General features: G+C 35.3%; 1 protein-coding gene across 3 annotated transcripts; it reads left to right on the forward strand.

The window, feature by feature from the left end:
• On the forward strand, positions 1 to 25942 carry LOC129754485 (putative leucine-rich repeat-containing protein DDB_G0290503). Of its 3 annotated transcripts, none has more exons than XM_055750590.1 (8): positions 1 to 121; positions 185 to 217; positions 284 to 376; positions 6006 to 6044; positions 6256 to 6303; positions 23419 to 23514; positions 23787 to 23825; positions 24066 to 25942. In XM_055750590.1, exons 1-8 carry the CDS (start codon positions 18 to 20, stop codon positions 25912 to 25914), a joined length of 2301 nt encoding a protein of 766 aa, XP_055606565.1. In that variant the 5' UTR covers positions 1 to 17; the 3' UTR covers positions 25915 to 25942. The 3 variants fall into 3 exon arrangements, with proteins under 3 accessions (XP_055606565.1, XP_055606567.1, XP_055606566.1); XM_055750591.1 differs by having other exon boundaries at positions 4 to 121; positions 290 to 376; XM_055750592.1 differs by lacking the exon at positions 23419 to 23514.
• The last annotated feature ends 889 nt before the right edge of the window (positions 25943 to 26831 follow it).

The following is a 26831-nucleotide window of genomic DNA, read 5'->3' on the forward strand; positions in this document are numbered from 1 at the left end:
CGATCGCAGAATGAGCAATGAAACGATTACAGTTCTTTGGCAGCTTTGAAGCTGTCCGGTTCGAAAAAAAAAACATTCTAACGATTGCCAATATGAAGGTGCCCGGTATCATATTCTTAAGGTAAAATAAAGTGCAACAGAATATAGTTTGTGAAAAATTTTAAGGCAACATTTTTTACTTCAGCTGGTGCATTTTGGCGGCGTCCTCGGCAAATGGGTTCGTAAAAATGTGTTTATGAATGTCTATTCAAAATTATAGAAGTTCTTTTACCTAACATTTAAGATATAGCACTCGTAGTAAAGGACAACCCCAGAATGTTTTAGATAATCAACAATCGGGTAATGACATAGACGTTCGAAACCGAACCAGCAATGGGTAAGTTAATAAAAAAAACATTATCGTCCATACTTATGTGCGCACCATTTCACTCACAATCTAGAACAAAACTGAAATTCGTTAAAATTTTACGTAGGAAGGTAGTGCATCTCACATTATCTTAGAACCTTTATTATATATTGAATATCTAGTTGTTTTTCAATATTAGGGGCATAAGGTAACAAACTAATTTCAGACCAATTTACAATTTTTTTCTAAAATTTCTTTCATAAATCAAGATAATCATGAAAAATTAAAAAAATGCAAAATGATCTCATCATCACATAAACCCTCAAGTTTCACTTTCATTTAAGTTTTGGTTTTTTCTCATTAGTTAATGTCAATACTCGTTATTTTCTCTTAAGCTTGTGGCTTGTTGACAAGGGGTAAAAAGAGCACCTTTAGTTTTAGAGGAGGCACTTTCTGCCGTAGAAACCTACATCTTATTCAGCTTGGCAGGTTTTTTGTTTGTTTACTCCATCAGTGCTTGCTTTTTTTCAATGATGGTGCAAACAAAAACAAAGAATACCGAGTAGCCATAGCACAGTGGTTTAAAACTGTAAATACGTGATCGTGGGCTTTTCGAAGTCCTAAATGTCAGAATAGCTTTATGATATGTTCTACAATGTTTCATTATTTTGAAATTATTACCGAGACCGTATTACTAGCCTAACACTCAAAATTCTGGCTTAAGTTATTCGTTAGTGATGATAAAGCTCATATAAAAGATGTTGACAGTATATCTCGAAATGAAAGATCAATTTTCAGAACACAATAAATAACAAATAAGGGATATGCAAGTAGAATAATTTCTTATGTTCAATCGTGAACGCCAAAGATCTAATTTACCTTATTCAGCAATGACTGCTTTCTGCTCGAATCTTGAAGACTCAGCTCTTCGATGTGATCGGTTCGCATGCGTTACCTCCACCTCCTCGGGATACTCGATTGCTCTATCCTGCAGTTAAATTCCAATTGGAAAAGCAGAGTGCATCACTCTACTCACGCATCAGCGCCGAATCAAAACAAAGTGACTTCCTACCCACACCAGCTGCGAGTTAGCAATCTTGCGTATATTTGTTGCACTTGCACTCTTACTCGGTATTGTAGCTCACGAGATGCTTGCTGACAGTGTGAAGTCAGGTTTTCCACACACACTTCTTCCACAGCTTTGCCACGAATACCTCCGTCGTGCACACTTCCCCAAGGTATCACTACACCCTATATTCCGGCTGATCGTGAGAGCTCACGCACACGAATAATGCTTTTCTTGCCACGAGCAAATGCTTTCTCAATACCACCTATCTTCCGTTTGACCTCCCGAATGCTACACTTTCGTAGCTAAGCACTAATTGGCTTCTTTAGACAATTGAACCGGATCAACACAACCGAATCGCACATACGCGCGGCGCACTTTGAACCGCACTCGACTGGCCAGGAGACGTTACCGCGAACGAGGAATAACAGACCGCAACTGATGCTCACCAGCAGGGTTGCCAGGTGTTTTTTAGTAAATTCTGGAAGTTGGCATTAAAAAAGTCTGGATTTTTCTGGATAGTTAAAAATGACATTTTATTTAATTCTTTTTACATAACGGTTGACAACAAGCAATATGGTTTTTTTTTACAATGTATTTATTTCAAACGGCTCATACACTGGGTTTAAAGGAGCCAAAATCAGTTTTTATTACGTTTTATAGTTATTCTCTAGTAAATACTATTGTACATAGCAGATAGAAAAGTAAAAGTATTAAAGACGTAGATCGATAGATTTAAAGAATAGGTAAAGTTCAGACATATATACTAAGTCCATCGCGGCCAACACATCTCTTACCAGTACATAAGGTTGTTTTTCCCGGGCCTTAAGGGAATCAATTAAACTCGTTCTGGCAATAATATGAATCTCACATGACCAAACCACATGTTCGATGTCTTCGTAACCTTGGCCACAGTTACAGAGATTGCTGCTAGCCAGATTTACACGATAGAGTAAAGCGTTCAAGGAACAGTGAATGAACATGAGTCGTGAAAATGTTCGTATAAAATCACGACTCAAGTTCAAACACTTGAACCATGGTTTAAGGCTTACCTGTGGGATAATTGAGTGGAGCCACCGACCCAACTCACCTTCTCTCCATTTGCGCTGCCAGTTGGCGAGAACATTTATGCGGACTAAAGAGAAAAATTCATCGAAGGCAATTTCACGTTGAAAAACTTCACCCTCAAGCGCGCCTATCTTCGCCAAAGCGTCAGCTTTCTCATTTCCAATTATGAAGCAATGTGAAGGGACCCAAACAAAGGTGATGTAAAAGCCACGTCTACATAAATTACTCAAACAATTTTGTATTTTTCCTAGAAAGAATGGAGAGTGTTTCCCTGGTCTTAAAGAACGAATGGCTTCAACAGAACTGAGGCTGTCTGTTACAATATAGTAATGTTCAATGGGACGTAGAGCGACGTTCTCCAGTGCCCAATGAATTGCCCCTAATTCCGCAATATACACTGAGCACGGAGACTGAAGACTATAAGATGCTTTCGAAATTTCATTGAACACTCCAAATCCTGTAGAGTCATTCATCAATGATCTATCAGTATAGTACACTTTTTCAGAGTTGATGTGTCCATACTTAGCACTGAAAATTCTAGAAACAACAATCGGACGAAGTTGATCCGGAATTTCACGAATTTCCTGCTGCATGGACAAATCAAACTGGACAGAGAAATTGTCATAGTCAGGGGAAAAAACACGAGTAGGGGAATACGAAGAAGGATTTAATTGCAAAGACATGAATTCATGATATATAGTCATATATCTCGTTTGAAGATTTTGCTCGAGCAGCTGTTCAAAATTTGCAATCACCAATGGGTTCATGACCTCACACCTAAGCAATATGGTTACATTGTAATTACTTCCGATCATACAGTACGCCATTGTACTTAGATTTAATAGTAGCAGCAATATTCACCAGTCCATTATCCTCAGAGTTAAGCTTAACATAGTTTTAAGTAGCCAATATTCCACGCATGGTCGAAGCGTTCAATTTATTCCTTGATTTGGTCTTATTTATATTATACCTACTCAGAAAACTGTCGCTCTACAGAAGATGGTGAGTGAGGTAAAGCTAGAAGGCTTGGAACAAACTTCCTCAGATGCGGGAAAGCCATTTTTCTAGTACATCTAGTTGTGGTCAAGATCTTGTTCCAAAACAGAACCACACTGGTTGTTTCGCCTGAAGAGTAATCCGAAAAGTCGATGTTCCGCAGCTATCTGCATTCCTGATCAATTTCTTGAATGATATAACGGCTGATAAGGTTTAGGAAACATTCGGTGAGCGGCAGACTCGATTGGTGTGTCAAATTCTTCATGACAGAGTCGTTGAAATTGATCCTCTAGCTAGAGGATTTGATGAGAAAGTGTATATAAAAGCGGATTTGGATTTCAATAGTTTTTTTTTATTAAAACGTTGAGCTTATAGAAATTTCTGGACAAATCTGGATAATTTATGAAAAGTCTGGACCAGACAACATGAGGTCTGTATTTCTGGATGACATCAAAATATCTGGAAGATTCCAGAAAAATCTGGAAGGTTGGCAACGCTGCTCACCAGCGAACGATCGAATCTCGGAATACTGGTGTGCGAGATAGATCGTTGATGATTTGTTTACAGCGGTACATAAAAACCCTCTTCGCGGGCTTTCGTCGTTCCTATGATTATTCCCTCCAACTGCACAGATCTGATTTTGGCTTGCGATCCAATAGGGTGAATCACAGTGTTGAAGGTGATTCTTATCTGGTTTTGTTGCAACGAATAGATGAACCTTGGAATACGGAGATCGTTGTATTGCACAGCTCCTCGCACGCAATTCTGATTGACAAATCAGTTGTCATGCATGCCCGCGAATATTCCAAAGTGTTGTTACTTTGCCGATTCGTTGATTGATCCGTTTTACTTCAATCGGTCAGCCGTTGTTAGGTGGAGTAAACTCTTCCAATATTTCGCTATTGCTACTTTTAATAGTCGATAATCACGTTCTGCTATTTAGACTATCCTGAGCGATGATATGCGGAGATTATTCTTCTTCATCGTAACAGTTTCTAGTTTGTCAATGTGAAATCGGTCAGATTTCAAGATTGTTTCTTGTAGTTTTGCAGCACATGTCACGTCTAATTTTCAAATTTAGACGATCTTATTTGAATTCGTTGTTTCCATTTTGCGAGCATGATAATTCAGGGTTAACCAGTAATAAAATGCGCATATTTTATTGCCGATCAATTATTGATCTATTCACCCATTTCGATAAGGGTTTGGTAAAAAAAGATATTGAGATCCAAAAATAAGCTTCTGATGGATCAATTACAAAAATACATTAATGACCGTTAATCGGCGCTTATATACCCGTTTTTGAGCCTTCTGTTTTATGATAACTTCAATTGAAATGCGTTCTTCAGATGAAATATTGTCATAATTGAAGCTTTAAAACATTCCAATTTAAAGAACAATCGCTTGATAAAGACGAAAATTATTGACGAAAAACTGTTTTTTTTTGTTCATGCCGAACAAAATCCACATAATTCCATACAAACTTCAGATTTGTTGCGCGACCCCTTTCCGTAGTATAATCTGGCTCAAATTTTGCATGGGACCTTGTGCTTGTACATATTTTAATTTGTTTAATTTTGTTATTCAGTGAAAACACTCTTTTGTGGGATTTTATGTTAACATGAGATTCGAGTTGGATTTTGTTTTAGAAACATTCTTTGAGGTGCACTCAGGCAAAATCTTATTATAATTTTCATAAGATACGTCTTATGAACCCCTTTTGTGCGTCCAAACTAAGTTTTCATAAGAGTCTTATGAAATTCTTTCAATTTTCATACGAAGTTCTTAGGAAAAATAGAAGAAACGGCATTATGGAAAAATGATGAACACATTCATTCCATCAGTCATTTTTTAACCGTCAAACGAAGTTGTGGAATTATCAGTTATATTCTTCTTAATGGTAAGTTTGAATTGAAGTTTATTTTTGTAATCGTTAAACATCTTTGTAAAGGTAAACTCTAATTTGTTTTTTGTTTACTTTTCAGCACGATGACCTGGAAAAAACCCAAGGTCAGAAGACCGTATGCGGCCGAACAAATTCTTTAGAACCGAGTGTTGATGTGCTGCTGATGGTGACCATAATGTATGCAATTCCAAACAAATAAGCCGAACAATAAAATAAATTTTTAACATCAATTGTTTTGAATTATTCTCATCAAACGTGACATTTTCTGTTTCCATATGACCCTCTTATGAAAAGCAACAACCTCTCGTTGAAGTAGGTGTTCATCTGAAGAATTCATTAGCGTCATAAGACAATCTTATGAATTTCATTGATTTTTCTTATGGCGCCAGTTCATAAGAGAATCTTATGGCATGCATAATAATTTTTTTCTGAGTGTGGAAATTCTAATACAGGAAAGTTTTTTTTTCATAATTTGATTAGATTTTTTTTTCATGAACATCGTCGAAAGAAAAAGTTAATCGCTATTCATAGCTTTATTTATCACGAATATTCTAAACTGTATTTTATTATTAAAAGCTCAAGCGTTCTAATCGTAAACTCTCAAACTATTGTTTTTGTTTCAGATTGGATGGAGAGAGAACTGATAATGATGTTGGTGGGAAGTAAGTATAATAAAGAATATGCAACTCAATAAAATCCAAGAGCAATTTAATCCACTTCGGGATGAGAATACTGAATTTCGGCTCTAGTATTTTCCAAAGAAGTTTCTGATCAAATTTTTATTTTAAAGGAGGCTAGAGCTCATATTCGAATTCCAGAATTGAGTTATCAAAATTGAATAAATTGATTTTTTTTTCGTTTGTTTTCTTACAGTAATACAGAAGAACAAAATACAGCTTCGGCCGTTTCAGCAGACGAAAGGTAAGTTGTACTTGTAATATATTTTTGTAAATATTGGGAAAAAAAACCTGACAAGCGTCATGTGAGTCTTACGGCTAAACTGGCGCAAATTTTGTGTTTTGGTTGCCGGAAGTGTTTTGTTCATATCGCAGAACCAAGATTTATTTGAAGGGCAGAATTGAGGTTACTCGATTCCTGGGGATACTTGATTTCTTTGCTATATCTCGAAACCGGAATGTCCAGTGTTCGGCATCGCCAATTGAAAAATTAGCGGCGCTAATTAAATCGCTAGCTCATTCAAATTCAGCGATCGCTAATAAAAACCGCTAAATCAGCTGAAAAAGTTATCGCTTCAAGCTTAAAGCGCTGAACGCTAATCGCTAACTATTGACTAACAATAACGTAAACAGCATGGCAACAGCATGGATTATTGTAGCATCTTAATTCGTTTGCTCAAATACTTTACATTTTTTAACCAGGTTTCACTTTTTTTTCAAACTTTCAAAATAGATGATTTATGATAAGAGCATTGCCAAACGTGAATCTATAAAAACTAAATGAAATCAAAATGCAAATTCATTCTTTGGTGATTTTATCGTATCTTTATTTTACCTGATTTGAAATATCAGTGAAAAACTGTATTGTGAAAAGTAAATACCTCATCCACTTAAAACAAGTTGTAGAAAGTGGATTTTTTAGCACGATTCGTACATGTGTCAAACAAGACTTGCCGTTAACGTTGAGATCTATAAAAAAAAACTTGGAAATTTGGAAAAGCCTCTGAAAATCCTTCAAATAACCTAAAAAGCACATTTCAACAAATCACCGCATGTGGACGACCATGCTAAAGTCATGTAAATATTCATCGAGTAGGCCGTGGACTGTACTTTTGCAGGCAATCAAACAGTATCGAAAAGTTGACCTTTTAGCTATATGAATTACATAAAGGATGTTTAAAATAGTTTAATCATGTTTAACTATATTTCTTGAATTCTTTTTCTAAGAATGTTGAGAAAAGAAGTACTAAAAAAGAAAAAAAGTTAATCTGTATGAGGCATTCCTTTCCTGTGTAACCAACGGTTCCCCAGACTGCTCAGCCGAGCAAGAACCCCCCTCTAAGCCTCAGGGTCGGCACACTCGAAGATTCGGAACAAGGAAACACCTTAAATGCGCATTAAAGAATTCCCACCTTTATTTCCTTATCTTGGCTTACAATTATGGCCACTAGCACTTCCCCTAGGAATATTGGGTTGTCCTACCTTGTGGTTGCTTCTTACAGGCGGGATCAGCCAAGGCATGGGCCTCGGAATGTCTTGTCCAAGACGACGGGTGCCGGAAGGACTCTTGAATATTGGTCCCAGGTAAGGTCAACGGTCTCTGCTGGCACTGCTTGCACGGCTTGTCCACCTATGGACGTCTAGGCCGACGATCGTTGCGGGCTGCCTGGTTGCACTACTCCAATTCCGAACACCACGAGGGGGGAATTCTGGTGCAGATGATCGGCTCCCGCGTTTAAGGTACGGGCGGTCTAAGAGCCAGGCCAGGCACAGCACGGATCCCAAGGCGTTCAGCAAATTTGACGGATGCTGGTAATGCGGCCAAACCGGTTAAAGCCCTAGAACGGCCAGCATGGGTAGACGGATGCTGACAAGGCGGTGGGCTGGAATCAAGCCTACAATGGCCGGCACGGGTTGGCGGACGCTGGCAAGGCGGCGGGATGGTTTTCTAAGCCAACAATTCGGGGTCCTGTAGGAACATGATGGGAGAAAGGATTGCACCAGCGTTAAATTCTTGCCTTTTTCGGGGTGGAGTCGGATTGCTACCTGGACGTTCGAACGCTCTTCACGACTGCTAAATGGCGTTCACAGGATTGTGTGGCTTCGTCGAGATCTTCCATCCAAATGAAGCGGATCTTGCATGTGGTCTTTGACCCCGATCTCAGGTCAAAGGCTTTGTGGTACATCCATGGATTCCTCCCATCATGCCCTCTTGTCATTCTTGGTAATGGTGCTACCAAGAAGTACAGCACCATCTATCCGCCAAATACGCTCTCGTTGACCTAATCGCGCTGGTTGTTGGTGCGCTAGGAAATGTCAGGTGGTCCTCCTTCGTTGCTCACTAAGGCGCTTCCTAGCATAGTACGCGCTTTTATCAAAGATCCCTACTAAACTAGGCAGCACAGGTTATGCTGGTTACACCTGAGACCATTCGAAGTAACCACATTCACTTGGAGCACATATTGGTGTAAGAATGATACCCGATGTCCGCTTAACTTGTCAAACGACAAAAAGTTTAGTTAATAATTCGTGAATTTGAAACAAGTAAATGGAAGTTAGCGGTCTTCATTTAGCGGAACCAAAAAATAGCGGAACTTTTTTAATTCGCTAGCTCGATCAAATTTTAGCAGCAAAATTTAACCGCTAACAAAAAGTTATCGGACTAACTAGCGATTAGCGGATTAGCGTTTTTGTGCCGAACACTGGGAATGTCTCACAAATATCAATTGTTCTAGACCATGGGTGGCCAAACCATGGCCCGCAGGCCACATGTGGCCCTCATCCAACTTTTTGTGGCCCGCGAAGCTCTTTTTTCAAAACCATGTTTGTTGGACGTTTATCTTGGTCTGTATGAATCATTTGGATAAATACAAAGATCAGAAAATATCTTTGAATTGATATGAGACAAAAAGCGAAAAGTGTAAAAAACTAATTTCGATAAAACACGCTTTTGAATCGTTGTGTTTGGTAATTTTCCATTCATTTTTCGATCATTTGCCACATTCTTTCGATTGTTAAAGTATGCGAATATAATTGAAAAAATCTGAAAAATCACAAAATATTATTTGAAACATATAATTTAACAAAAAGGCTTACCGTCACTGAATAAAAAAAATAATCCCTATTAAATTTTTTTTATGATCAAAATTGTACGGCATTTGACACATGATAATTTCGGCATACATTTTTCAGTGTTTTAAGGTTGGGTTTTGGTGACTAAAATCATTGATATAAAGAACATTCAAGTGGGCTCTAGTTTTAATATTGAATAGTTTAGATATCCTCAGAGAGATAGTAAGATCGTATCAAAATCGTTTAAACATCGTAAAACAAACACCGAATTTTTATCAATATCATAATTAAAACTATACTTTCAACTTCAACCATTCGTAACTGGAATTCGTGCATCCATCAAAATTCAATAACTTTTGCAAATCATTTAAAATATCAAAAGTTTGCTCTATTAATTTTTCCATTTTTTTTTGCAAAGCTTTAACCGAGAAGGGTAATTTAATGAAAATTAAACCATATCCAAATATATTTAAATTGGCAACGTCTTCTGTATTTATATACATCAATAATGAAAAACTAGATAGAATTTACAGTTGAGTTGTAGAATTCAACTGGAACCGGTTTGGTACTGACAAATCTCTCAGAAGAACGTATTTTTTTAAGCAAAATTTCTACTTAAGAAGGTGCCATGATTGTAAAACAATCAAATTCGTATTAATCCTGTTTATAGGAGTCCACAGTACACTTGTCAAATCGAGAAACTGCAAAAATTGAAAGGAGTTGGATTGAGTTGAGGTCCGTTCTTTTAAATGTCAAAAGCTTGTGAACGTTACTTTTCTTCAGAGTTCTTTTTAATTGTCTATCAAATTTTTCTAAGAAGAACTGTGAACTTGAAAGCTTTGGATAATGGGCGGTCATTTTTTTTATATTCGGAAACCATTAAATTGACCTAATGTCCATTATAGTCACGCAAATAGACATGTTTGGAATGAGTAAACCGTGAAGATTTTTAATCCCTTGAAATGATTTACGTACACATTAGCTGGGAGGAATAATTCATTCCGTATTGCATAATATTTCTACTATTTTTCCATTGAAGCAAATTTGTAAAAAAATATGCATGTAACAAAAACAACTTATAAAGATAAATCGATACACAATATGACAAAAGGCAAATGGTTTTAATAGCGTTCTTAAAAATCTGTTATTATTTGTTTTCTTTGAAAACTCCAGAACAATTTGCTTTTTTGGCCCGCCAGTCAATCTCATTTTCGAAATTTGGCCCGCCTGTTGAAAATGTTGGCCACCCATGTTCTAGACTAATGTGCCCTAAAGTATGCAATGACTTTATGGTAGTAGAAAAACTTTTAGAATTCACTTTGTCTGATACTTACAAACTGTGCAATGAGAACTTATATGGCAAAAAATAGTCAATTGACCTTTTATCTTTGGATTTTGTCAAATTTTTGCCTAGAGTCAGGGCAACCTGAATTAACAATCAAGTCTTCTTGAGTAAAGGAGCAAGAATCCTTTAACTTCAAAAATATCAAAAAAATTTCGTTCCTCGAAAATGCTTTTTATTCATCTACGCGTTCATGTATCGTTCTATCTTTTGCAGCATATGAAATTGAAGTAACACGCTGTCAGAAAATGCAAAAAACGGCGATTTGCAAAATTTTTCCAAAAAAAAATTATGAAAATGAGAAAAAAAACAAAAAAGGATCAAGTAACCCTTATTCTTTCTATAGATCTTTGCATTTCGTGAAATTCACAAAAGCGGGAGAGCTGGAATGCCAAAATAAACCCTTTTTTGTACATCTTTCAATATTTAAAAAAAATCTAAAAGACGTCCTAACTCTTTTTCCCAAACTTGTGTATATAGATCAAATAAACAAATGATTAAGAATTCAAAATCAAAAATCTTCATTCAACTGAAGCAAAAACTAAAATGTTAATCTATTTTTAAAACAATCAAATTTTATGGTAGGCCGAATTTCACTTGGCCAAAATACCGTATTCATTAAGCCGAAGGATTGAAAAAGCTTTTTTGAAAAAGAATGCTCTGTTTGGGATCCTTTAACTATTTTCTCGCTACTCCTACCGCTTTGCAGTTTTCGGTGAAGTTGTAGTAAGAATATTTTCCAGTTTGCTCCATATATTGGAATTATTTTTCGATTATTTTTTCTGTTAAGGGGAATGTAGCATGTTTCAAATTTTTCAACCAGTACTGGACTCCTATGAACGTAAACATGATTGCAGAAATATATCAGATCACTTTAAACTTGATTTAGAAATCGATTTCGTCTTTGTTTAGAATTTGATGCTTTGAGGTAATAATGATAAGTCTTTATTTTGACGGTGTTAACGAGTTTTCTTGATCATAAAGGATACAAAACACCTTCATAATATTTACAAATTCTAGTGATTGATAAAACAAGGCAGTTCGTGTGATAAGGCCGAGGCCGAACAACAATTAAAATCGAATGACGGACCATGGTGCATAAATTAAAGGGCTAAATTTTTTAACCTTAGGGAAGAATGGGGACACTTGATCCCCTTTTCGTATTTTCACCATATCTTTTTGTGAAAATTTAGCAACTGGCCGCCTTTTGCATTTTTTGACAGCGTGTAATTTAAAGTTTATATGCTCCAAAAGTTAGAACGATACATATACTCGTAGCCCAAGTAACAATTTAAGTTGTATGCCAACCTTGACAGTTTGCTTAAGACTATTTCCTAAAGCTACTTTATAAGCCAAAGCGCATTCTACGCTTTAGCACAACTACTATAAAGCTAACATATGAACTAGTTGGCCTTGTTTTGTTAGCGTCTTTAAAGTTAATTCCATAAGCTATAATAAAATATCCAACAGAATAGTTTTATTCGACCTTACAGACATAGCTTTAAGAAACCTTTCAGAGCCTTCTTAAGACTATTCACAGCTCTTTTAAAACTACGTCATGAAATCTGATAGAAATTTTACTGTGGGAACTGTGAAATCTGATAGGAATTTTACTGTGGCAGCTGTGGAATCTGATAGAAATATTACTGTGGGAGCTTTCTGTTCCGTGTTTTTTTCTCTCGTGTTATGACTTACTCTCCCAAGCATTTGGTGATTGGTAAAGATTCCATTAAAATATTTTAAAAATATTCTCATTTTCATTTTCAATATATCTTAGCATGAAACTTCCTGCAACCTCAGATTTCTGGTGAAATACAGTGAGCGAAATAACAATAGCACCACTATGTGTTTTGCTTGTTAAAATATGAATGCTTGAAAAATACGAAAATTTTCTTCCACAGTTTGTTTTGCATTGCTTAACGGATAAATCAAGCATAAGTTTACTTTTTTTGGATATAGCAATTGGCGTTGAGGACCAAAAATGTGAAAAAAGGGTGCGAAATAAGAATAGCACCACTTCTTCTTCTTCTTCTTTTTCTAACACCAACATGGCCAAAACTTGTATGCATCCTGGAAAACGAAAAACTTGCGTTCTTAATTTTTCTTTTCAACATAGTATCTGATACATAGAAACAGCATTGCAAATACTACTACGGCCAGGCCAACCATGTGATGAAAACGCAAAAGATACAGGAACAAGGGAGAGATGAAGCGTGGAGTTCCCTGCCAAATGCTTCTTATGATTATGTAGGGTTAGGTTTTAAAGTGATAATGTTTTAAAATGTACAGTTAAAATCAGAAATAAAAACAAAAAATGGATTGATCTCACCAGAAACTTCTTAGGTTTTCCAGAGAGGTCTGGGACGCTGACCTCTTCCATCAGTATTTTTGAACCGGTAATTCCTGTTCTCCTACTCCGGTAAAATCCCATTCGCCACTTTTCACTTCGTACCCCAAATAATGCTTGTACTCCTCAAAACACCAACATTTTTTAACACAAAAAAAAAACAATTTATAAATACATATATTTTTTCCAGGAGTTAAAATTAGTAGCGAAAAAATTCCCAACTGTCGTTTACAGACGCAGCCTACTCCTTCTCGAGAATAGCACCACTTGAGGTTTGCAGCAAAAACAAGATTGTTTTTCAAACTTTACTGTGTAAAAGTGAATAATAATGCTTCTACGAATTATTTGAATAGATAACTGCATTTAAAGGAGTTTTCCAGAATTCCAAAGGTTTTCAAAGGTTTTAAAAGGGGGTTTAAAGAGATGCTCGTCTAGCGTTAAGGAATTTTATATTTGAGCTGTAATTCTTTAACAAACTACTTACTTTCTTCATAAAAATGACGTCAAATGATGAAACAAACATACGGGGTTTATTTTGAATCAGAAAAAAAAGGTTGGAAATCAAAAACTTTGATTTTGTTCAGAAAACCACACTTTTTCCAGTTTCAAGTCGTAGATGGCAGCACTATCTTGCAGTTAAAACTAAATTTAGTCTCAGTATTGATTTTCCAAGTTTATTTGGGCCCATATTTATCATTTTGAGGTATTTTCCCATCACAGTTTTGTGGAAGTTCACGCTGCAGAAAGCTTTTCCGGATTTGCAAAAGAATCACCAGCACAAAAATGTATAACCGAAAAAATTCCTGCTCATCTCACTTCCGATTCAATTGCAAATCATACCAATAATAATGCTAGCCGTCTTCTCCATCAAGCTCCATCGCAAAGTATAACTTTATTCTGATAATCGGCCATAAAAATTCACTTTTAGTGACCTTGATGCAATTCTAATTTTTTTGGATTTAGTGATCTTAGAATTTCCAAAGCGTTCACACGGTACATGTATTTATTTCTTGACCAAAATAATCCAGCCCTTCCTAATTAATCCCGGATATTCAAGAATGGGCATGAATTTGGATAAATGGCAAGATAGTGCTGCCATCTATGACTTAAAACTAGAGAAATAGTGTTTGACTATTAAAAAATATTAGTATTTTTGAATTCCAACCAGCTTTTTGGATTCAAACTCAGCCTCACATCTATGTTTCATAATTTTGCATCATACTTATGAATGTAAATGAAGAAATCAAGCAGTTTGATAAAGTTTTAGAGAGGCTCATATATCGAATTCCTTAACGCTAGAGGAGCATCTCTTAAAACCCCCTTTTAATACCTTTGAAAAATTTTGAAAAATAATCTTGTTTTTGATGAAAAACTCAAGTGGTGCTATTCTTATTTCGCACCCTTTTTTCACATTTTTGGTCCTCAACGCCAATTGCTACGTCCAGAAAAAGTAAACTTATGCTTGATTTATCCGCTAAACAATTCAGAACAAACTGTGGGAGAAAATTTTCGTATTTTTCAAGTATTCATATTTTAGCAAGCAAAACACATAGTAGTGCTATTCTTATTTCGCTCACTGTATATACGAAAAAGCCTCAAAACATAAGCGCGCCTAAAAAAAATCAAGGTTAACCACATTTTAAGCATTTTTTAATAAAAAAAATTATAATTTAAGGAAAATATAAATTTACTACAATAATGCAATTTTTGTTTTGCATTGAAATTTATTACTCATACAACAAATAGCACCGCCAACTTTGTCAAATTTGTGAAGAATGTCTAGTTTTTAATATTATATTTTTTCCAGCAAGATGGCGTCAGTAATTTAGATTCAATTTCACAATCAACATGGCGTTCAATAAGTTAAAATTGAAAATCTTTTAAACAGTAAAACAGTTTTAAAATGTTTTATAAACGAACACAAACACATACAGGATCTCAATGAAACATGATGTTTCCTCGAAGAGATTCCTTTTTTTCTTAACTCTATGCGTACATCTTTCGAGGATATGATGGTTAGCATCTTACAAATGCTAAAACCTCCAACCCACCGAAAGTGTACTATGTATGCCGTGACCGGGATTCGATCTCATACCCCCTGGCTTAGAAGACTTGAAGGCTATCCTCTACGCCACGGGCGGCGGCGCCGGTTAGAAAACTGTTGTGATAAAACAATTTCAATAAACAGTTTCAAAATGGTTTTAAGAGACCTTGAATCACAGCTTCGTTCGACGTTTCCCTAAATGGAATACACGCTCATGATGGATTTATCCAGTATTCCGAAAATCAATCAAAACAAACACTCAGGATGCGTTTCCTGTTGGAAACATTCTGATTGTATAATGGGATAGCGCCTCTCGCAACTGCTTCGCCTGGCTGGTATGCAATCTCGATCAGCGCTCCAATCAGCTATGCAAACCGAGTCGCATCATCGGTTTAGCAAACATCGCATATCAGAGATGAGTGAGATACAAACTGATCCATTCTGAATGTAGCTCATTCAGTATCTGCCTTAATTATATGAAATTCAAAATTATTTTTTGCAGGACGAGAAAATTCAAACAGTTGTGCGGGACACCATAAATTCTCAGTAGTTTTAACTTGACGGGCGACAGTTTAATAAGAGAACTTGTAAAAATTGAAAAACACGGCGAAAGTGAAAATCTTTCGCTCACAAACACAACTACAATTTGATTTTGATCATACTGATACTAAAAAAAGTTATAACAACAAATAAATTTATTAATTTGCTACGTATCAAATCAAACAAAATACGCTAATTATCGGCTTCATGTATCACTCACTCACTGCCTGATCCATTCACTCCTGATCGAAGACCAATATGATTCGCCATATGCATTGCGCATTGGTAAGATTCCAATTTGATGATGGTGCTGCACTATTTTGACAGCAAGCATCGTGCGAGGTGATCTGTAATTTTGCGATGAATTGAACGATCGATGATCGGGTAGGTCCAGTAGCAATCAATAACGAAACCCAACCGCTGTACGTTCAGGTGCGAAGTGCAATCAGAAACATTCATTGAAAATGAGTGATTTTCAGAACACTGGATTTATCCATTTTTGAGAAAGAGAAGTTTTTCGCAATAAATGAGAACATTTCGATTTGTTGCTTGGCAAAAGGCATTCATGCTACTCTTTGTTTTGTTTCCTTTTGACTTTGATTAGAGGATACACAGCAAAAATAATTTCCTGGAGCAGGACATTTATCGTAATTTTACAGGTCGAAAACATGATTACGTGACATTTAATTTTTAGTGTACAACTTTTTTACAGGACATTTGCTGTAATTATAAATGAATATCCGTTAACTTTCAAGGAAAACAAGTTTGCAGTTTTTAGTGACACGTAAATGTCAAAAAAATTTCTGTGTAGTCAATTATCTTTAAATAATCTCAGACTGTTTTGGAATAGATCATTTTCTGTCATCAAAAGTCTAGCCTCAAAGCTAAATAATACCCTACATAAAATAGGATTATTACCAAACGATTTCTTAAATCGTCAAACGACGATTTATAAATCGTTATAAAACGTTTAGAAATCGATTATAGAAATTGTAAAATACATTGCCTGAATCGTGAATTCCGAAAAGATTGAGTTTTGAATATGTAGTTAGGTTATGTAACTGTTAAGGTTTATGCAAACAGTATGCTAACGGTTTAGGAAACGCTATAATTAATAATAAGCAACATATTAAACTATATTGGTTATTGTTGCAATTGGAAGCGATGAAATGATTCTCTATTTATAACGTTCTTCAGATGTTTTGATTACAATAATCAAAACTGCGTTTCGCTTTAAATAAATCGTAATTTTCATTGATCGGCCAATGCTAGTGGTCTTCATTCTGAATATATCATCTGCAACTTGATGAAGCTCAATTTCTCCGTCTTTGCTGAGGAGAAGCCGGTGGCTGCAGCCTTCTAGAAATTTTCAAGGGCGGTTTATTTGGAAAGAATTTCGTTAACTCTGGATTTGATGACGTTAATATAGATTAACTTCGCATTGAGAGACAGAGATGGATCAATAAAACATGTACTTTATTCGTCCTACTAGAAAATCAATTGTCTAATACATTTTTTCTTATCGAATCACAAAAAACGTTTATTCACAGTGTGCTTTTATTCGAACCCTAAAAATTGAGCGAATAAATGTGGACTGATTTGTGGTTGTTTTGAAATTTCAAAGCGGATGAAACAAAGTTTTTTTTTATTTTTCAGATGAATTTGGCTGTGTTAATTTACATCATTTTGATAGCACGGTTTGCTCAATTTTGATTGATAATCCTTTAAAAACAGGTTTTCTATCTCAAAAAGAGGTAAAAAAGTTTAAGCGTGTAAACATTCTCTCGATTGTCAAATCATCTGTCACTTAGTTTTACCATGCCTCCAATAAAACAGTTTATCAAGTTGGCTTGAACCGCAGACACCAGATACCCAGACTAACCACTGAAGGCTGATTTTGGCGCTTGTTCCGCAGCGCTATCTACGGGTTATCGTGAAACTAACGGCCACATACACAAAAGGAAAAATCTCGATATATCACACACACATTTGCATTGTGCTATTTATTTTTTTACATCTATGAATGATGAACACGGTCGTTTTTGATTACCTACTTTTGATAGAAAAAAAATAACACGATATATTTCGAAAACCACTAAAGAACCGTTTTTGAATTGGAGCGTATTAACCAAATGTGGTTAGAATTCAACCATAAAGCTTATAAAAAATACATCGACTTCGACAGAAATGAAAATTGAACGAAAACTTGGGGTTTTTATGCTCCACTTCCTTATTGCGTTGTGGTTGAAAAATAACCATTTTATGATATCTTTGGCTTCATTTGTGAAGATCACTTTCAACTGCAAGATTTCGTTAACCCCGAAACCTCCATCAAGGGTAAGTTCAAGTTTCCCGAGTAGAAAAATATTGTGACAAACCCAATTATTTGTAAATAGTTATAAAACGATCTAGAACTTGTTGAGAAAACGACAAATGACATCGTAAAAACATGTCACTAATTGTATATTGCAAAACTACAGTATATTGAATGTGGCTTCAAATTATATTACTGTTTAGAACTGTCAAATCAGTTGAATGGACGAGATTCTTACAAAATTTTAATGAACAATCTGTTTCAGTTAGAGTTTCTCAAAACCCTTCACCTAGCCGAATTGCCGCATTTGTAGAGGTTTACAAAAACTGAATAAAACAAAGGTAGAGGTGATATTTACAAAATTTGTAAAGCAATGTTCTGTTAACAGAAGAAGCTTAATGAAAATCGCAACAACGAAATATACATACCATCCAGTCACCATCTACAACAAGAAACCGGTGACAGATTTTTATTTACCTTTTTCTCCAATAAACCCTTTAACTTCCCTTTCTATGAAAAATTTAGTCACATTTGAGAAATGTCATCTTTTTCAAAATATCTAACTAAACTTGGATATCAAACTAGTCCTTTTACCGCCCAATGGAAGAGGCAATTGTGGAAACAATATTTTTGGCTTAGAGATGATGCATTTTCCTGCAAAATTTATACAATTTCTAACAAAGTGCGTTGGTTGACATAATGATGGTTCTTAACAAACAATCTTAATCATCCGAGTCTGTTTAGTAAGAATAGCTTAGCTCTTCCTGTTTTATTATTAAGTTATTTTTTCATTATTATTTTTTCGGTTAAATTTCGAACCATTTTTTGAATATCGCACGTGTAATTGATTTTATCCATGGGTAAAATAAAACAAACGTGAATTCGTCACATCAAAATCAAAACATTAAATGAATTTACGCACACAGACATACGATATTTGACAGTCCATTAAACGACAAGAAAATAAAAATGACTTTCGTTTGCGTCAAGCTAGTACTGTTCTTTTACCATTCAAAATTCGTTTTGGTGGTGTGGAAAAGCATTGAAATCGATATATAAGTTTAGCTACAGCGAAATTATTTCTTATTTACTGAGCAGCGGTTAAGGAACATTAAAATTACCCTTATTAAAAATTATAGTTTCTTGAAGAATGGATTCATTTAGTAAACTAATTACTTTAGAAATATGGTTTTAACAAAACTTTGAATCAAAGAATTTGGATGAATGTCAAAAGTGAAAAAAATTCGGAAGCAAAGAGAAATGGATTTGAAACATACATTTTGAAATATTCAAAATTCATTGCAATTTTTCAACAATTTTTTTTCGAATAAAAGATTTTTAAGTTGACATTTCTCACGCACACTTGCTCTCGTGTACGGATTAAGATGGGGAAAAAAGTCTAAAAACATGGTCGCTTTTAAGGTTAATTTTCCAGTCCAGTCCAGAATTATGCCAAAATCTCGCGTGAGCCTTCATTACGTCGTATGAAACAAAATGTAAACAAACAGTTTTATTACGAAAAAAAACAAAAAATGACATAAACTAGCAGCAACTTCTTTCCATTTAGAATATTTGTAGCCTGGACAACATATTCTATATGTGAAATACAAATTTCAAAGTTGTTTTGATAACTTTTGAAGCAATTTTCTGTGAATTTTCAAGATGTTTCATGCAACGTAATGAAAGCTCACGCGAAATGGTCATTACAGTTGTTTTTTTTTGACATTTCTCACGCACATTTGAGCAGTGAAAAATACCAAACACGGTCGTTTCTGATGTTATTTTTCCAAAAATTTATAAATTTTAGTGAAATTACCAGCCTTATATCACGAACACTTCCAGCGGCAAATAGGGTTTAAGGACTTATCAATACATTTATCATATTTAAATATTATTCAATATATGTCAATAACTTATTTCACTCCTCAAACCTATCTAGGTACGAGCCAAGAAACAGTTAAGATAAATTCGAATTCAAGTTTTTTAAGGAGTTGTAATAGTTTGTCTTTTTGGTTGCAGTCAACCTGTCAGATTAAGGCGAACAATTCCGGACTCAATGAATTATTTATAACAGACATTATAATTTTCAAACTTTTACTCAGCCAGATAAATTAATTTTGAAATCAAAACTGAATCTCAAAATAAATTGGCTCAGAACTAAGGACCGCTATAACGTTGCGTTTGTTTTTTTTTTCATCTCAATCGATCAACAGTCATTGTTTGTATAACATTCATCTCTTATTATGATACAGTAAATTAAAGTAAACAATCAACATTGAAGATAAAAACGATAATGAAAATATTTGAGATAGAATTTCAAATACTAATAGGTGATTCAATCAAGACGGTTTTCATTTGGCTTGTTAATTATCAAGTGTGATTTTTTTTCTTGATGAAGCACAGTAGTTTCACGATGCCCCGACAGATGGCGTATGATTCTGGACGACTTGTAGTTGTATGGATTCAAGCGCCACTGATCAGTCTGGGTATCTGGTGTCTGCGCTTGAACGCTAGTATTAAAACGTTCGTCGCCACGGCACCCATATTCGGGTGACGGGTGTGTTTCCTGGGGGGCCCCGTCACATCAAAAAGCGGGTGACGCTCTCTTACTTGAGTTTACCGCTCAGCTTCGCCACACGTTTCAAATATGGGAGTTCTCCCTCTTTGCTTCCTCGCTCTGAAAATTTCTTTGGGCCCAGATAGTAAAACTACCAAAATGAGCGTGGCGACGAACGTGTTAAAAGCACATTGAGCGCATTTTTAAAACTGGAAGCAAAGCTCTAACAAAAACAGGAAAGTATGTGTTTTATTGAATCTTTAGCAATACTTTTGCAACTTTTTTAGAACACTCTCAAGATAGTGTTTTATTCAAGTTTTAGCAAAACTTTCAGGGGTCTTTTAAAACACACGATAAAGAAGCATTTCCTATGTTACAATAAAACCGTTTTTAAAATTGGATGCCATGGAAAAGTCTACATAAAACAATATTGAAACCCAAAAAAGCCAGTTGGCTTATTCTGTGTTACTTGGGAGATGAACTAGTAGAGATGTACCGAATATTCGGTCGGCCGAATATCGCCGAAAAACCGTTAAGCCGAATATTCGGCTCACCGAATAGTTGAGCTAAGTATTCGGCCGAATATCTACTACAGACTTGTAAATTTTTCAAATAAGTTTGGATAATTTATAAAATATCCAAAAGTAATATTGTAAAAGCTACACAATCATTGAAAACTTATGGTTCTAGCAAAACATCTAAGGTGTATCTGCATATCTTTCATTGTAGATCGTACAGGAGAATGCTGAACGGTATCGCTTAATACTTTGATAATAGCTTATTCCAGATTTTCTGGATATATTCAGGCTTGCTCATAAATCCAGTATAGAATCCAGAAAAGTCAGACCTGGTCGGGATGTCCGGGATGTTCAGTACTACCCGAGTTTTGCTCGGGTTTATACAGATTATTTACTTAATAAAAAAAATTTAAATTCCTTTTTAAACTTATTTAGATTTTGTGTTCAATTTTTCAAAAATTTCAAAAAATACATAAATTTTGCCCTATTTTATTTTTTTACAAAAATCGTTCTGAATGCCTGACCGCCTGGATACGTGTGGTTGGAAGTATGGTATGCTTAAGGTTAAAGATCACCTATTTATCTTTTCAACAACTTTTTTAAAGATATCTTGCTCAAATTCGACTTTCAACTAATTCAATATCAGAGAAGCAATTTCAAATAGCTTGACACCTGTTTCGACATGTTTTATCCCAGATTTCATAGGAACGCAATCTCTTTGGAGATAAAGGCCCTAGAAGCGACAAGTCATCTGATTTCTTTTCAGTTATTGGTGAAATTTTAAAAATTAGAAAGAAGGAGACTCGATGCTTAATTCAGGGTGCCCTAACTCTAGGCAAAAATCTAGTAAAATCCGAAGATAAAAGGCCCGTTGACTATTTTTTCCATATTAGTTCTCATTTGACAGTTTGTAAGCATCAGACGAAGAAAATTCTAAATGGTTAGTCTACTACCAAAAATTCATTGCAATATTCTAGTTTTAAGATAAATACAGTATCATTAGTCCATTTTAACAGATAGTTACTAGATAAACAATAGTTATTGGACAGATATTAGTTATTTCATGAATCTTGAATGATCACGAATACATATTTATGTATATATGTATTTATTGAGTCTAGAATTTTCCAAAAATTTTATTGCAATTTTTGGCAGTAAAAACCACCATACATCGTTTTGGAGGAAAACAAATTGATAAATTTTGAAATTTCCATACAAATCTTGCAGCGTACTTATTTTCAACATTGGGACGATCCGATATTTTCTCTGGTTGTGTATAGATCGTAATTTTTTCCCAAAATCTTGATGTTAAAAATTGTCCAACAAACGTTTTTTAAAGAAAACCGATACGCAATATGTTTTGTTCTGATGTGAAACCTTATTTGCCGAAGAAGGAATCTTAAGGTTTTTGTTAAACAATTAGTACAAAAATCGTGCGAAAAAAACAATAAAAATTAAAACTGTCGTTAGATGCATATTTAACAGCAGAAAACATCGTTAAAAGCTTCAATTCGTCAGTACACATTCCAATTAATATACTCCTTTGAAAAAAAAAATCTCAACGTACTCTTTTAGACGTTGCGGGATATGGTAACCCTATGCTAGGCCGAATGTAAGTTAAGGGGGGGGTAGGGTCTAACGCGTAGAAAAAAACCATTTTCACGATTTTTTTCTAGAGCTATTGTTCAAACAAATGCAATCAAATTTTTTGCATTATACAAAGCATTGTTAAAAGAACATTTCGTAATTTTTTCGTAGAAAAAATTTAAAAATGAGCCGGTGACGGAGCACTTTCGAGGATGCCTTTTAGAAAACAGGATTTGCGGTGGACACTGTATCTCAGCACAGAATAATCTGAAGTCAAAAAATCACAGCAAAATATTTTTAATAGATGTTTTTCTGGACCCCAACGTTTTTATTTAACTTAAAAAAAATTTTATGAAATTTTTTTGGCTGTTTGAAGGAAAAACTACGATTTTTCACGAAAAAATCCGCCATTTTTCACCTGTAAAATCTCCCCAAATAAAAAAAAACAAAAAAGAAAAACGTTGGGGTCTGGTATTTTATATGTAGAAAATATGTTCCAAATTTGAAAAGAATCGGATAAGTAGTTTTCAAATGACGATGTTCACGGACTTTAAAAATGTGCTTTCGAGAAAAACGCGTTTGAAGTTTTTGCTCTTGCTTTCTTGCACTATTAGATAGGAGGAGATAAAGGCCTATAACTTCTACAGTTTTGCTTCAATTGACTTGAAAATTTGACACAACATTCTTGAAATGTTTTACAATAAGAAAATAAAAAAATAAAAATATCGATTTTTTGAAAGTGTTAAACCCCCCCCCCCCCCCCCCCCCACCCCTTAAGTCGGAAAGATGGTATAAGATTTTTGTGCGATTGAATTCTGAGCCAAAGTTTAACATCTATTTGATATCGCATCCATTCGATCTAATGTCTATTCGGCCCGACAATCATTCGGCCTACCATCCCTACTTGGCCTAATGACCTTTAGTCGAACGACTTTCAGCTTAGCGGCCTTCGGCCGAATGACCAAATATAAAAAAAAATTAATAGCACTTGTTAGGTAAATGAAACTATAACTAAGTCATTTCGATTCCGTCCGACAGAAATTCGGTAGCGAGCACTGAAGCACCGGAAATCTCAGAAGAAAACGGGCCACACAATAACACAACACCCATCAACACAACACAAACGACAGAAAAGTAAGTTAATTGTTCTACGTAAGAATTACTTATCATTTTACAACTTCCATCACAGACAGAAAGCATCATGCATATATAGTCTTCCTTCATACTTTGATGAAAAAGATTGTTTCAACTTATCCAATCATAATCTTATGATTTTCGGAACATATTGAACGGAAAGGATCAATCTTATACACATTATTAAGGTTTCTCAATTTGTTTAAACTGCTATCGATAATTTATTTGTCATTTAAACAAAAATACTCATAGTTTTCTACTTTTCTTTTCAGTTCCCGAGAAGGAAGAGCAAACTGGAAACCCACTCGCAGGTAACTAAGAAGAAGGGTATGCGTTCAAGCCTGAGAGCAAACATCCAACACAAAAAGATTGAAGCTCAGTAAGAATTCCAAAATGCTTCGTAAATTATTGAAAAAAAAAATTGCCGCGACTACCCAAAAAAATACATACTAGCTTCTCTCTAAAGATAATAAGTTTGGGCCAAATTTCGGTTGCCAACTCATTCTTTGAACGTCTTTTTAGTACATTAATTTTACATCTTCTCCTTACAGACCAGATCATATTTGTAGAGCGCGAAATCAGGAATACGATTGTCAGTTCGAAAATATTCTGTTTCGGGGTGACCATCCGATTTACTTCGGCCAGCAAAATGGAGGGAAGAAAATTTCAATCACCAAATCCGAACTGAACAATTTGCCGAAGAGCTTTTTCGATGCCTTTCCTGAAATGGAATCCGCTAACTTGGAATCCCTTAAAATAAATTACATCGAACCCAAAGCATTCCAAAATGCTGGCAAATTACAAAATTTATTTATTCGGAAAAACAGATTGCGGCAAATCGAAGGGGGTGCTTTTCAAGGAGCCCAATCATTGAAAATGATAATGGCAACTGAGAATGAAATCGAATCCATTGATCCAGATGCATTAAATGTATTGCCAAACCTTCAACAATTATATATTGGCAGAAATAAGCTGAAAAATCTCCCTATATTAGGCAGTAATGGAGAATTACTAAAAATCGGTGCGGCCGCTAATCAAATAAATCTTATCGAAGATGACCAATTTAGCAATAACTATAAGATACAAGAGATATTTCTTAAAGAAAATCAAATATCGCATTTTGATCTTCGTCAGCTTAACAATAAACAAAACTTGACAAAAGTAGATGTGAGCTACAATCGCATGACAACTTTGTTTATTCCAAACTACATCAAAGTATTGAGTGCCAAAAACAATTCAATCACCTCAATAACACACCATGGACAGTCTAGCATTGAGAAACTAGATTTATCTAACAATGAACTAATTGAGGTTCCTCAGCTAACTGCAGAGGAACTCCAAAGTTTGGATCTTTCCAACAATCGTATTGAAATGCTCGACTTCAGGGTGTTCTCCAAAATGCCAAAGCTGACACAGCTCAATGTAAAGGACAATAAATTGTTCGAGCTGAACTCATTAAGGGCTCCAACAAGCATTACAGAATTGAACCTATCAAACAACAAACTCATTTATGCGCCTAAAGATTGTAAAAGTTTAGAAAATGTTCAACAACTATATCTAGACCATAATGATCTCGTACATTTCTGCAATTTTGACACTTTGAAAAACGTTAAGCAAGTTAGTTTATCTAAAAATAACTGGGATTGCACTAAAATAAATATAGAATATAGTGTAATTATAACTGATACAGACAGCCGAAATGCATGTAAAACTGGAGCTTTTTTGAATGCTCGAAATATTTGCTGTAGGAATTTTAGGCGCCCATATAATGAAATTTATAATGAACTCTTAACCAACACCAAAGATTCTGAGTACAGCAACCAAGAAGAGCTCAAGAGATCATGTCTTAAACAAACGTCATCACACACCAATGGTAATAATCTTAATCATGTAAAAAACGAAATTAATAAACAAGCACAATCTGCCGACAAAGCTTCTCAGAAACATGGACAGGCAATGCAACAAAAACAATCCGAAATTTACAGAATCAATCAGGAGACCTCACAGTTGGAAGACATTCATCGACAAACTAATGAAACGTTGCGCCAGCTCAAGTTGGAGATCGATAAACAACGCAGCAAGTACGGCGTCATCAAGCAAGGTTTACAGGATCCGCAGGATGAACTGACGAGGGTTGTAAAGTTCGTCAAAGAACGCAACACATTCAAGCAGTCGCTCATTGGTGAACGAGATCAGGAAATTAAACAACATGAAAACAAGAAAGAAGATCTATCGGACGAAATTGAGGAGAAAAAAATCAAAATCGAAGCACTGAAAAAGGAAATCAGAGACAAGAAGGATGCTATCAAAGCGAAAAAAGCTGACACAAAGTTATTAGATAAAAAGCTCAAAGCAAACGCACCAGCCATTCATGGTAGGACTGGAACTGTTACTAAGTAATTTGTTATTAAAATAAAATTCAACCTAACGCATACTTTTCTATACTTCAAAAAACTGTTCCGAAATAACCGGATTGCGGTTCATCCATTTTAAAATTTGAAATTTTCCAAATAATATCGATTGAAGAAAAAAAACGAGATTTAGTGGCTGATAAGCTCCATTGTCAGATGTATTTCATTCAAATATCCAAAGGAAAAAACTTGATTGACTACTGTACTAGACTGAGTTTTCCAGTGTTTTTCAAAAACTTTGCATTCATTCGTGTTAAAATTGCTGCGAATTTATCAGACTTCAGTTTAACTCATTATCTATTACGAATACGAGGATAGTTTCAACCAAAAGTTTGCTGGATTCCAAGACAAAGATAAAGACTTCTTCCGGGAACATCTTTCTAGGTGATAAACGAAAACAGTGGTATTGAAATTGAAAAAATCTCGGTCGACGGTCGGTTTTTCAATGGTTTTGGGATTTTTTCGGATCAAAACGGTGAGTGGTATCTAAACCACAGCTAAACCAAGAGAAAAACATTTTTTTAAACATTTTTTTTTGTAATTTCAGCGACACAAACACTCGAGGGGATGAGTGGCGCAGGATGCAGTTGTCAATGCTGGAGGCCTCCCACAAGGTTGAAAGACCGGAAAGATGCTATCAGAAGGTCTGATACGAGTCCAATACCCCAAACCGCCATGTAAAAGTCCAGCCCAGGTGAATGAAACCAATGCCTCCGGCCTCAGTATGGGTTCAACCTATCAGCGGTCCGGAACAAGACTTTATTTTAGAAATGATTAAGGGGTGAATTCACTCTTCAAAATGCCGTCCAAGGAAGAAGAGCAGCGTATCAAAATTTTGCTCGCGCGTCGCAAAAATCCGAGCTACTCGCAAGCAAAGCTGGAAAAATCGCTAAAAGTTGCCAATTC

This window comes from Uranotaenia lowii, chromosome 3, assembly GCF_029784155.1.
Source record: "Uranotaenia lowii strain MFRU-FL chromosome 3, ASM2978415v1, whole genome shotgun sequence".
In the NCBI taxonomy this organism is placed as follows: Eukaryota; Metazoa; Arthropoda; class Insecta; order Diptera; family Culicidae; genus Uranotaenia; species Uranotaenia lowii.

Coding starts and splice junctions, on each gene's coding strand:
- LOC129754485 (XM_055750590.1), top strand. CDS start 18: ATGAAACGATTACAGTTCTTTGGCAGCTTTGAAGCTGTCCGGTTCGAA. Junction 23,515..23,786: donor ACAACACAAACGACAGAAAA/GTAAGTTAATTG, acceptor TTTTCTTTTCAG/TTCCCGAGAAGGAAGAGCAA. Junction 23,826..24,065: donor AACTGGAAACCCACTCGCAG/GTAACTAAGAAG, acceptor TTCTCCTTACAG/ACCAGATCATATTTGTAGAG.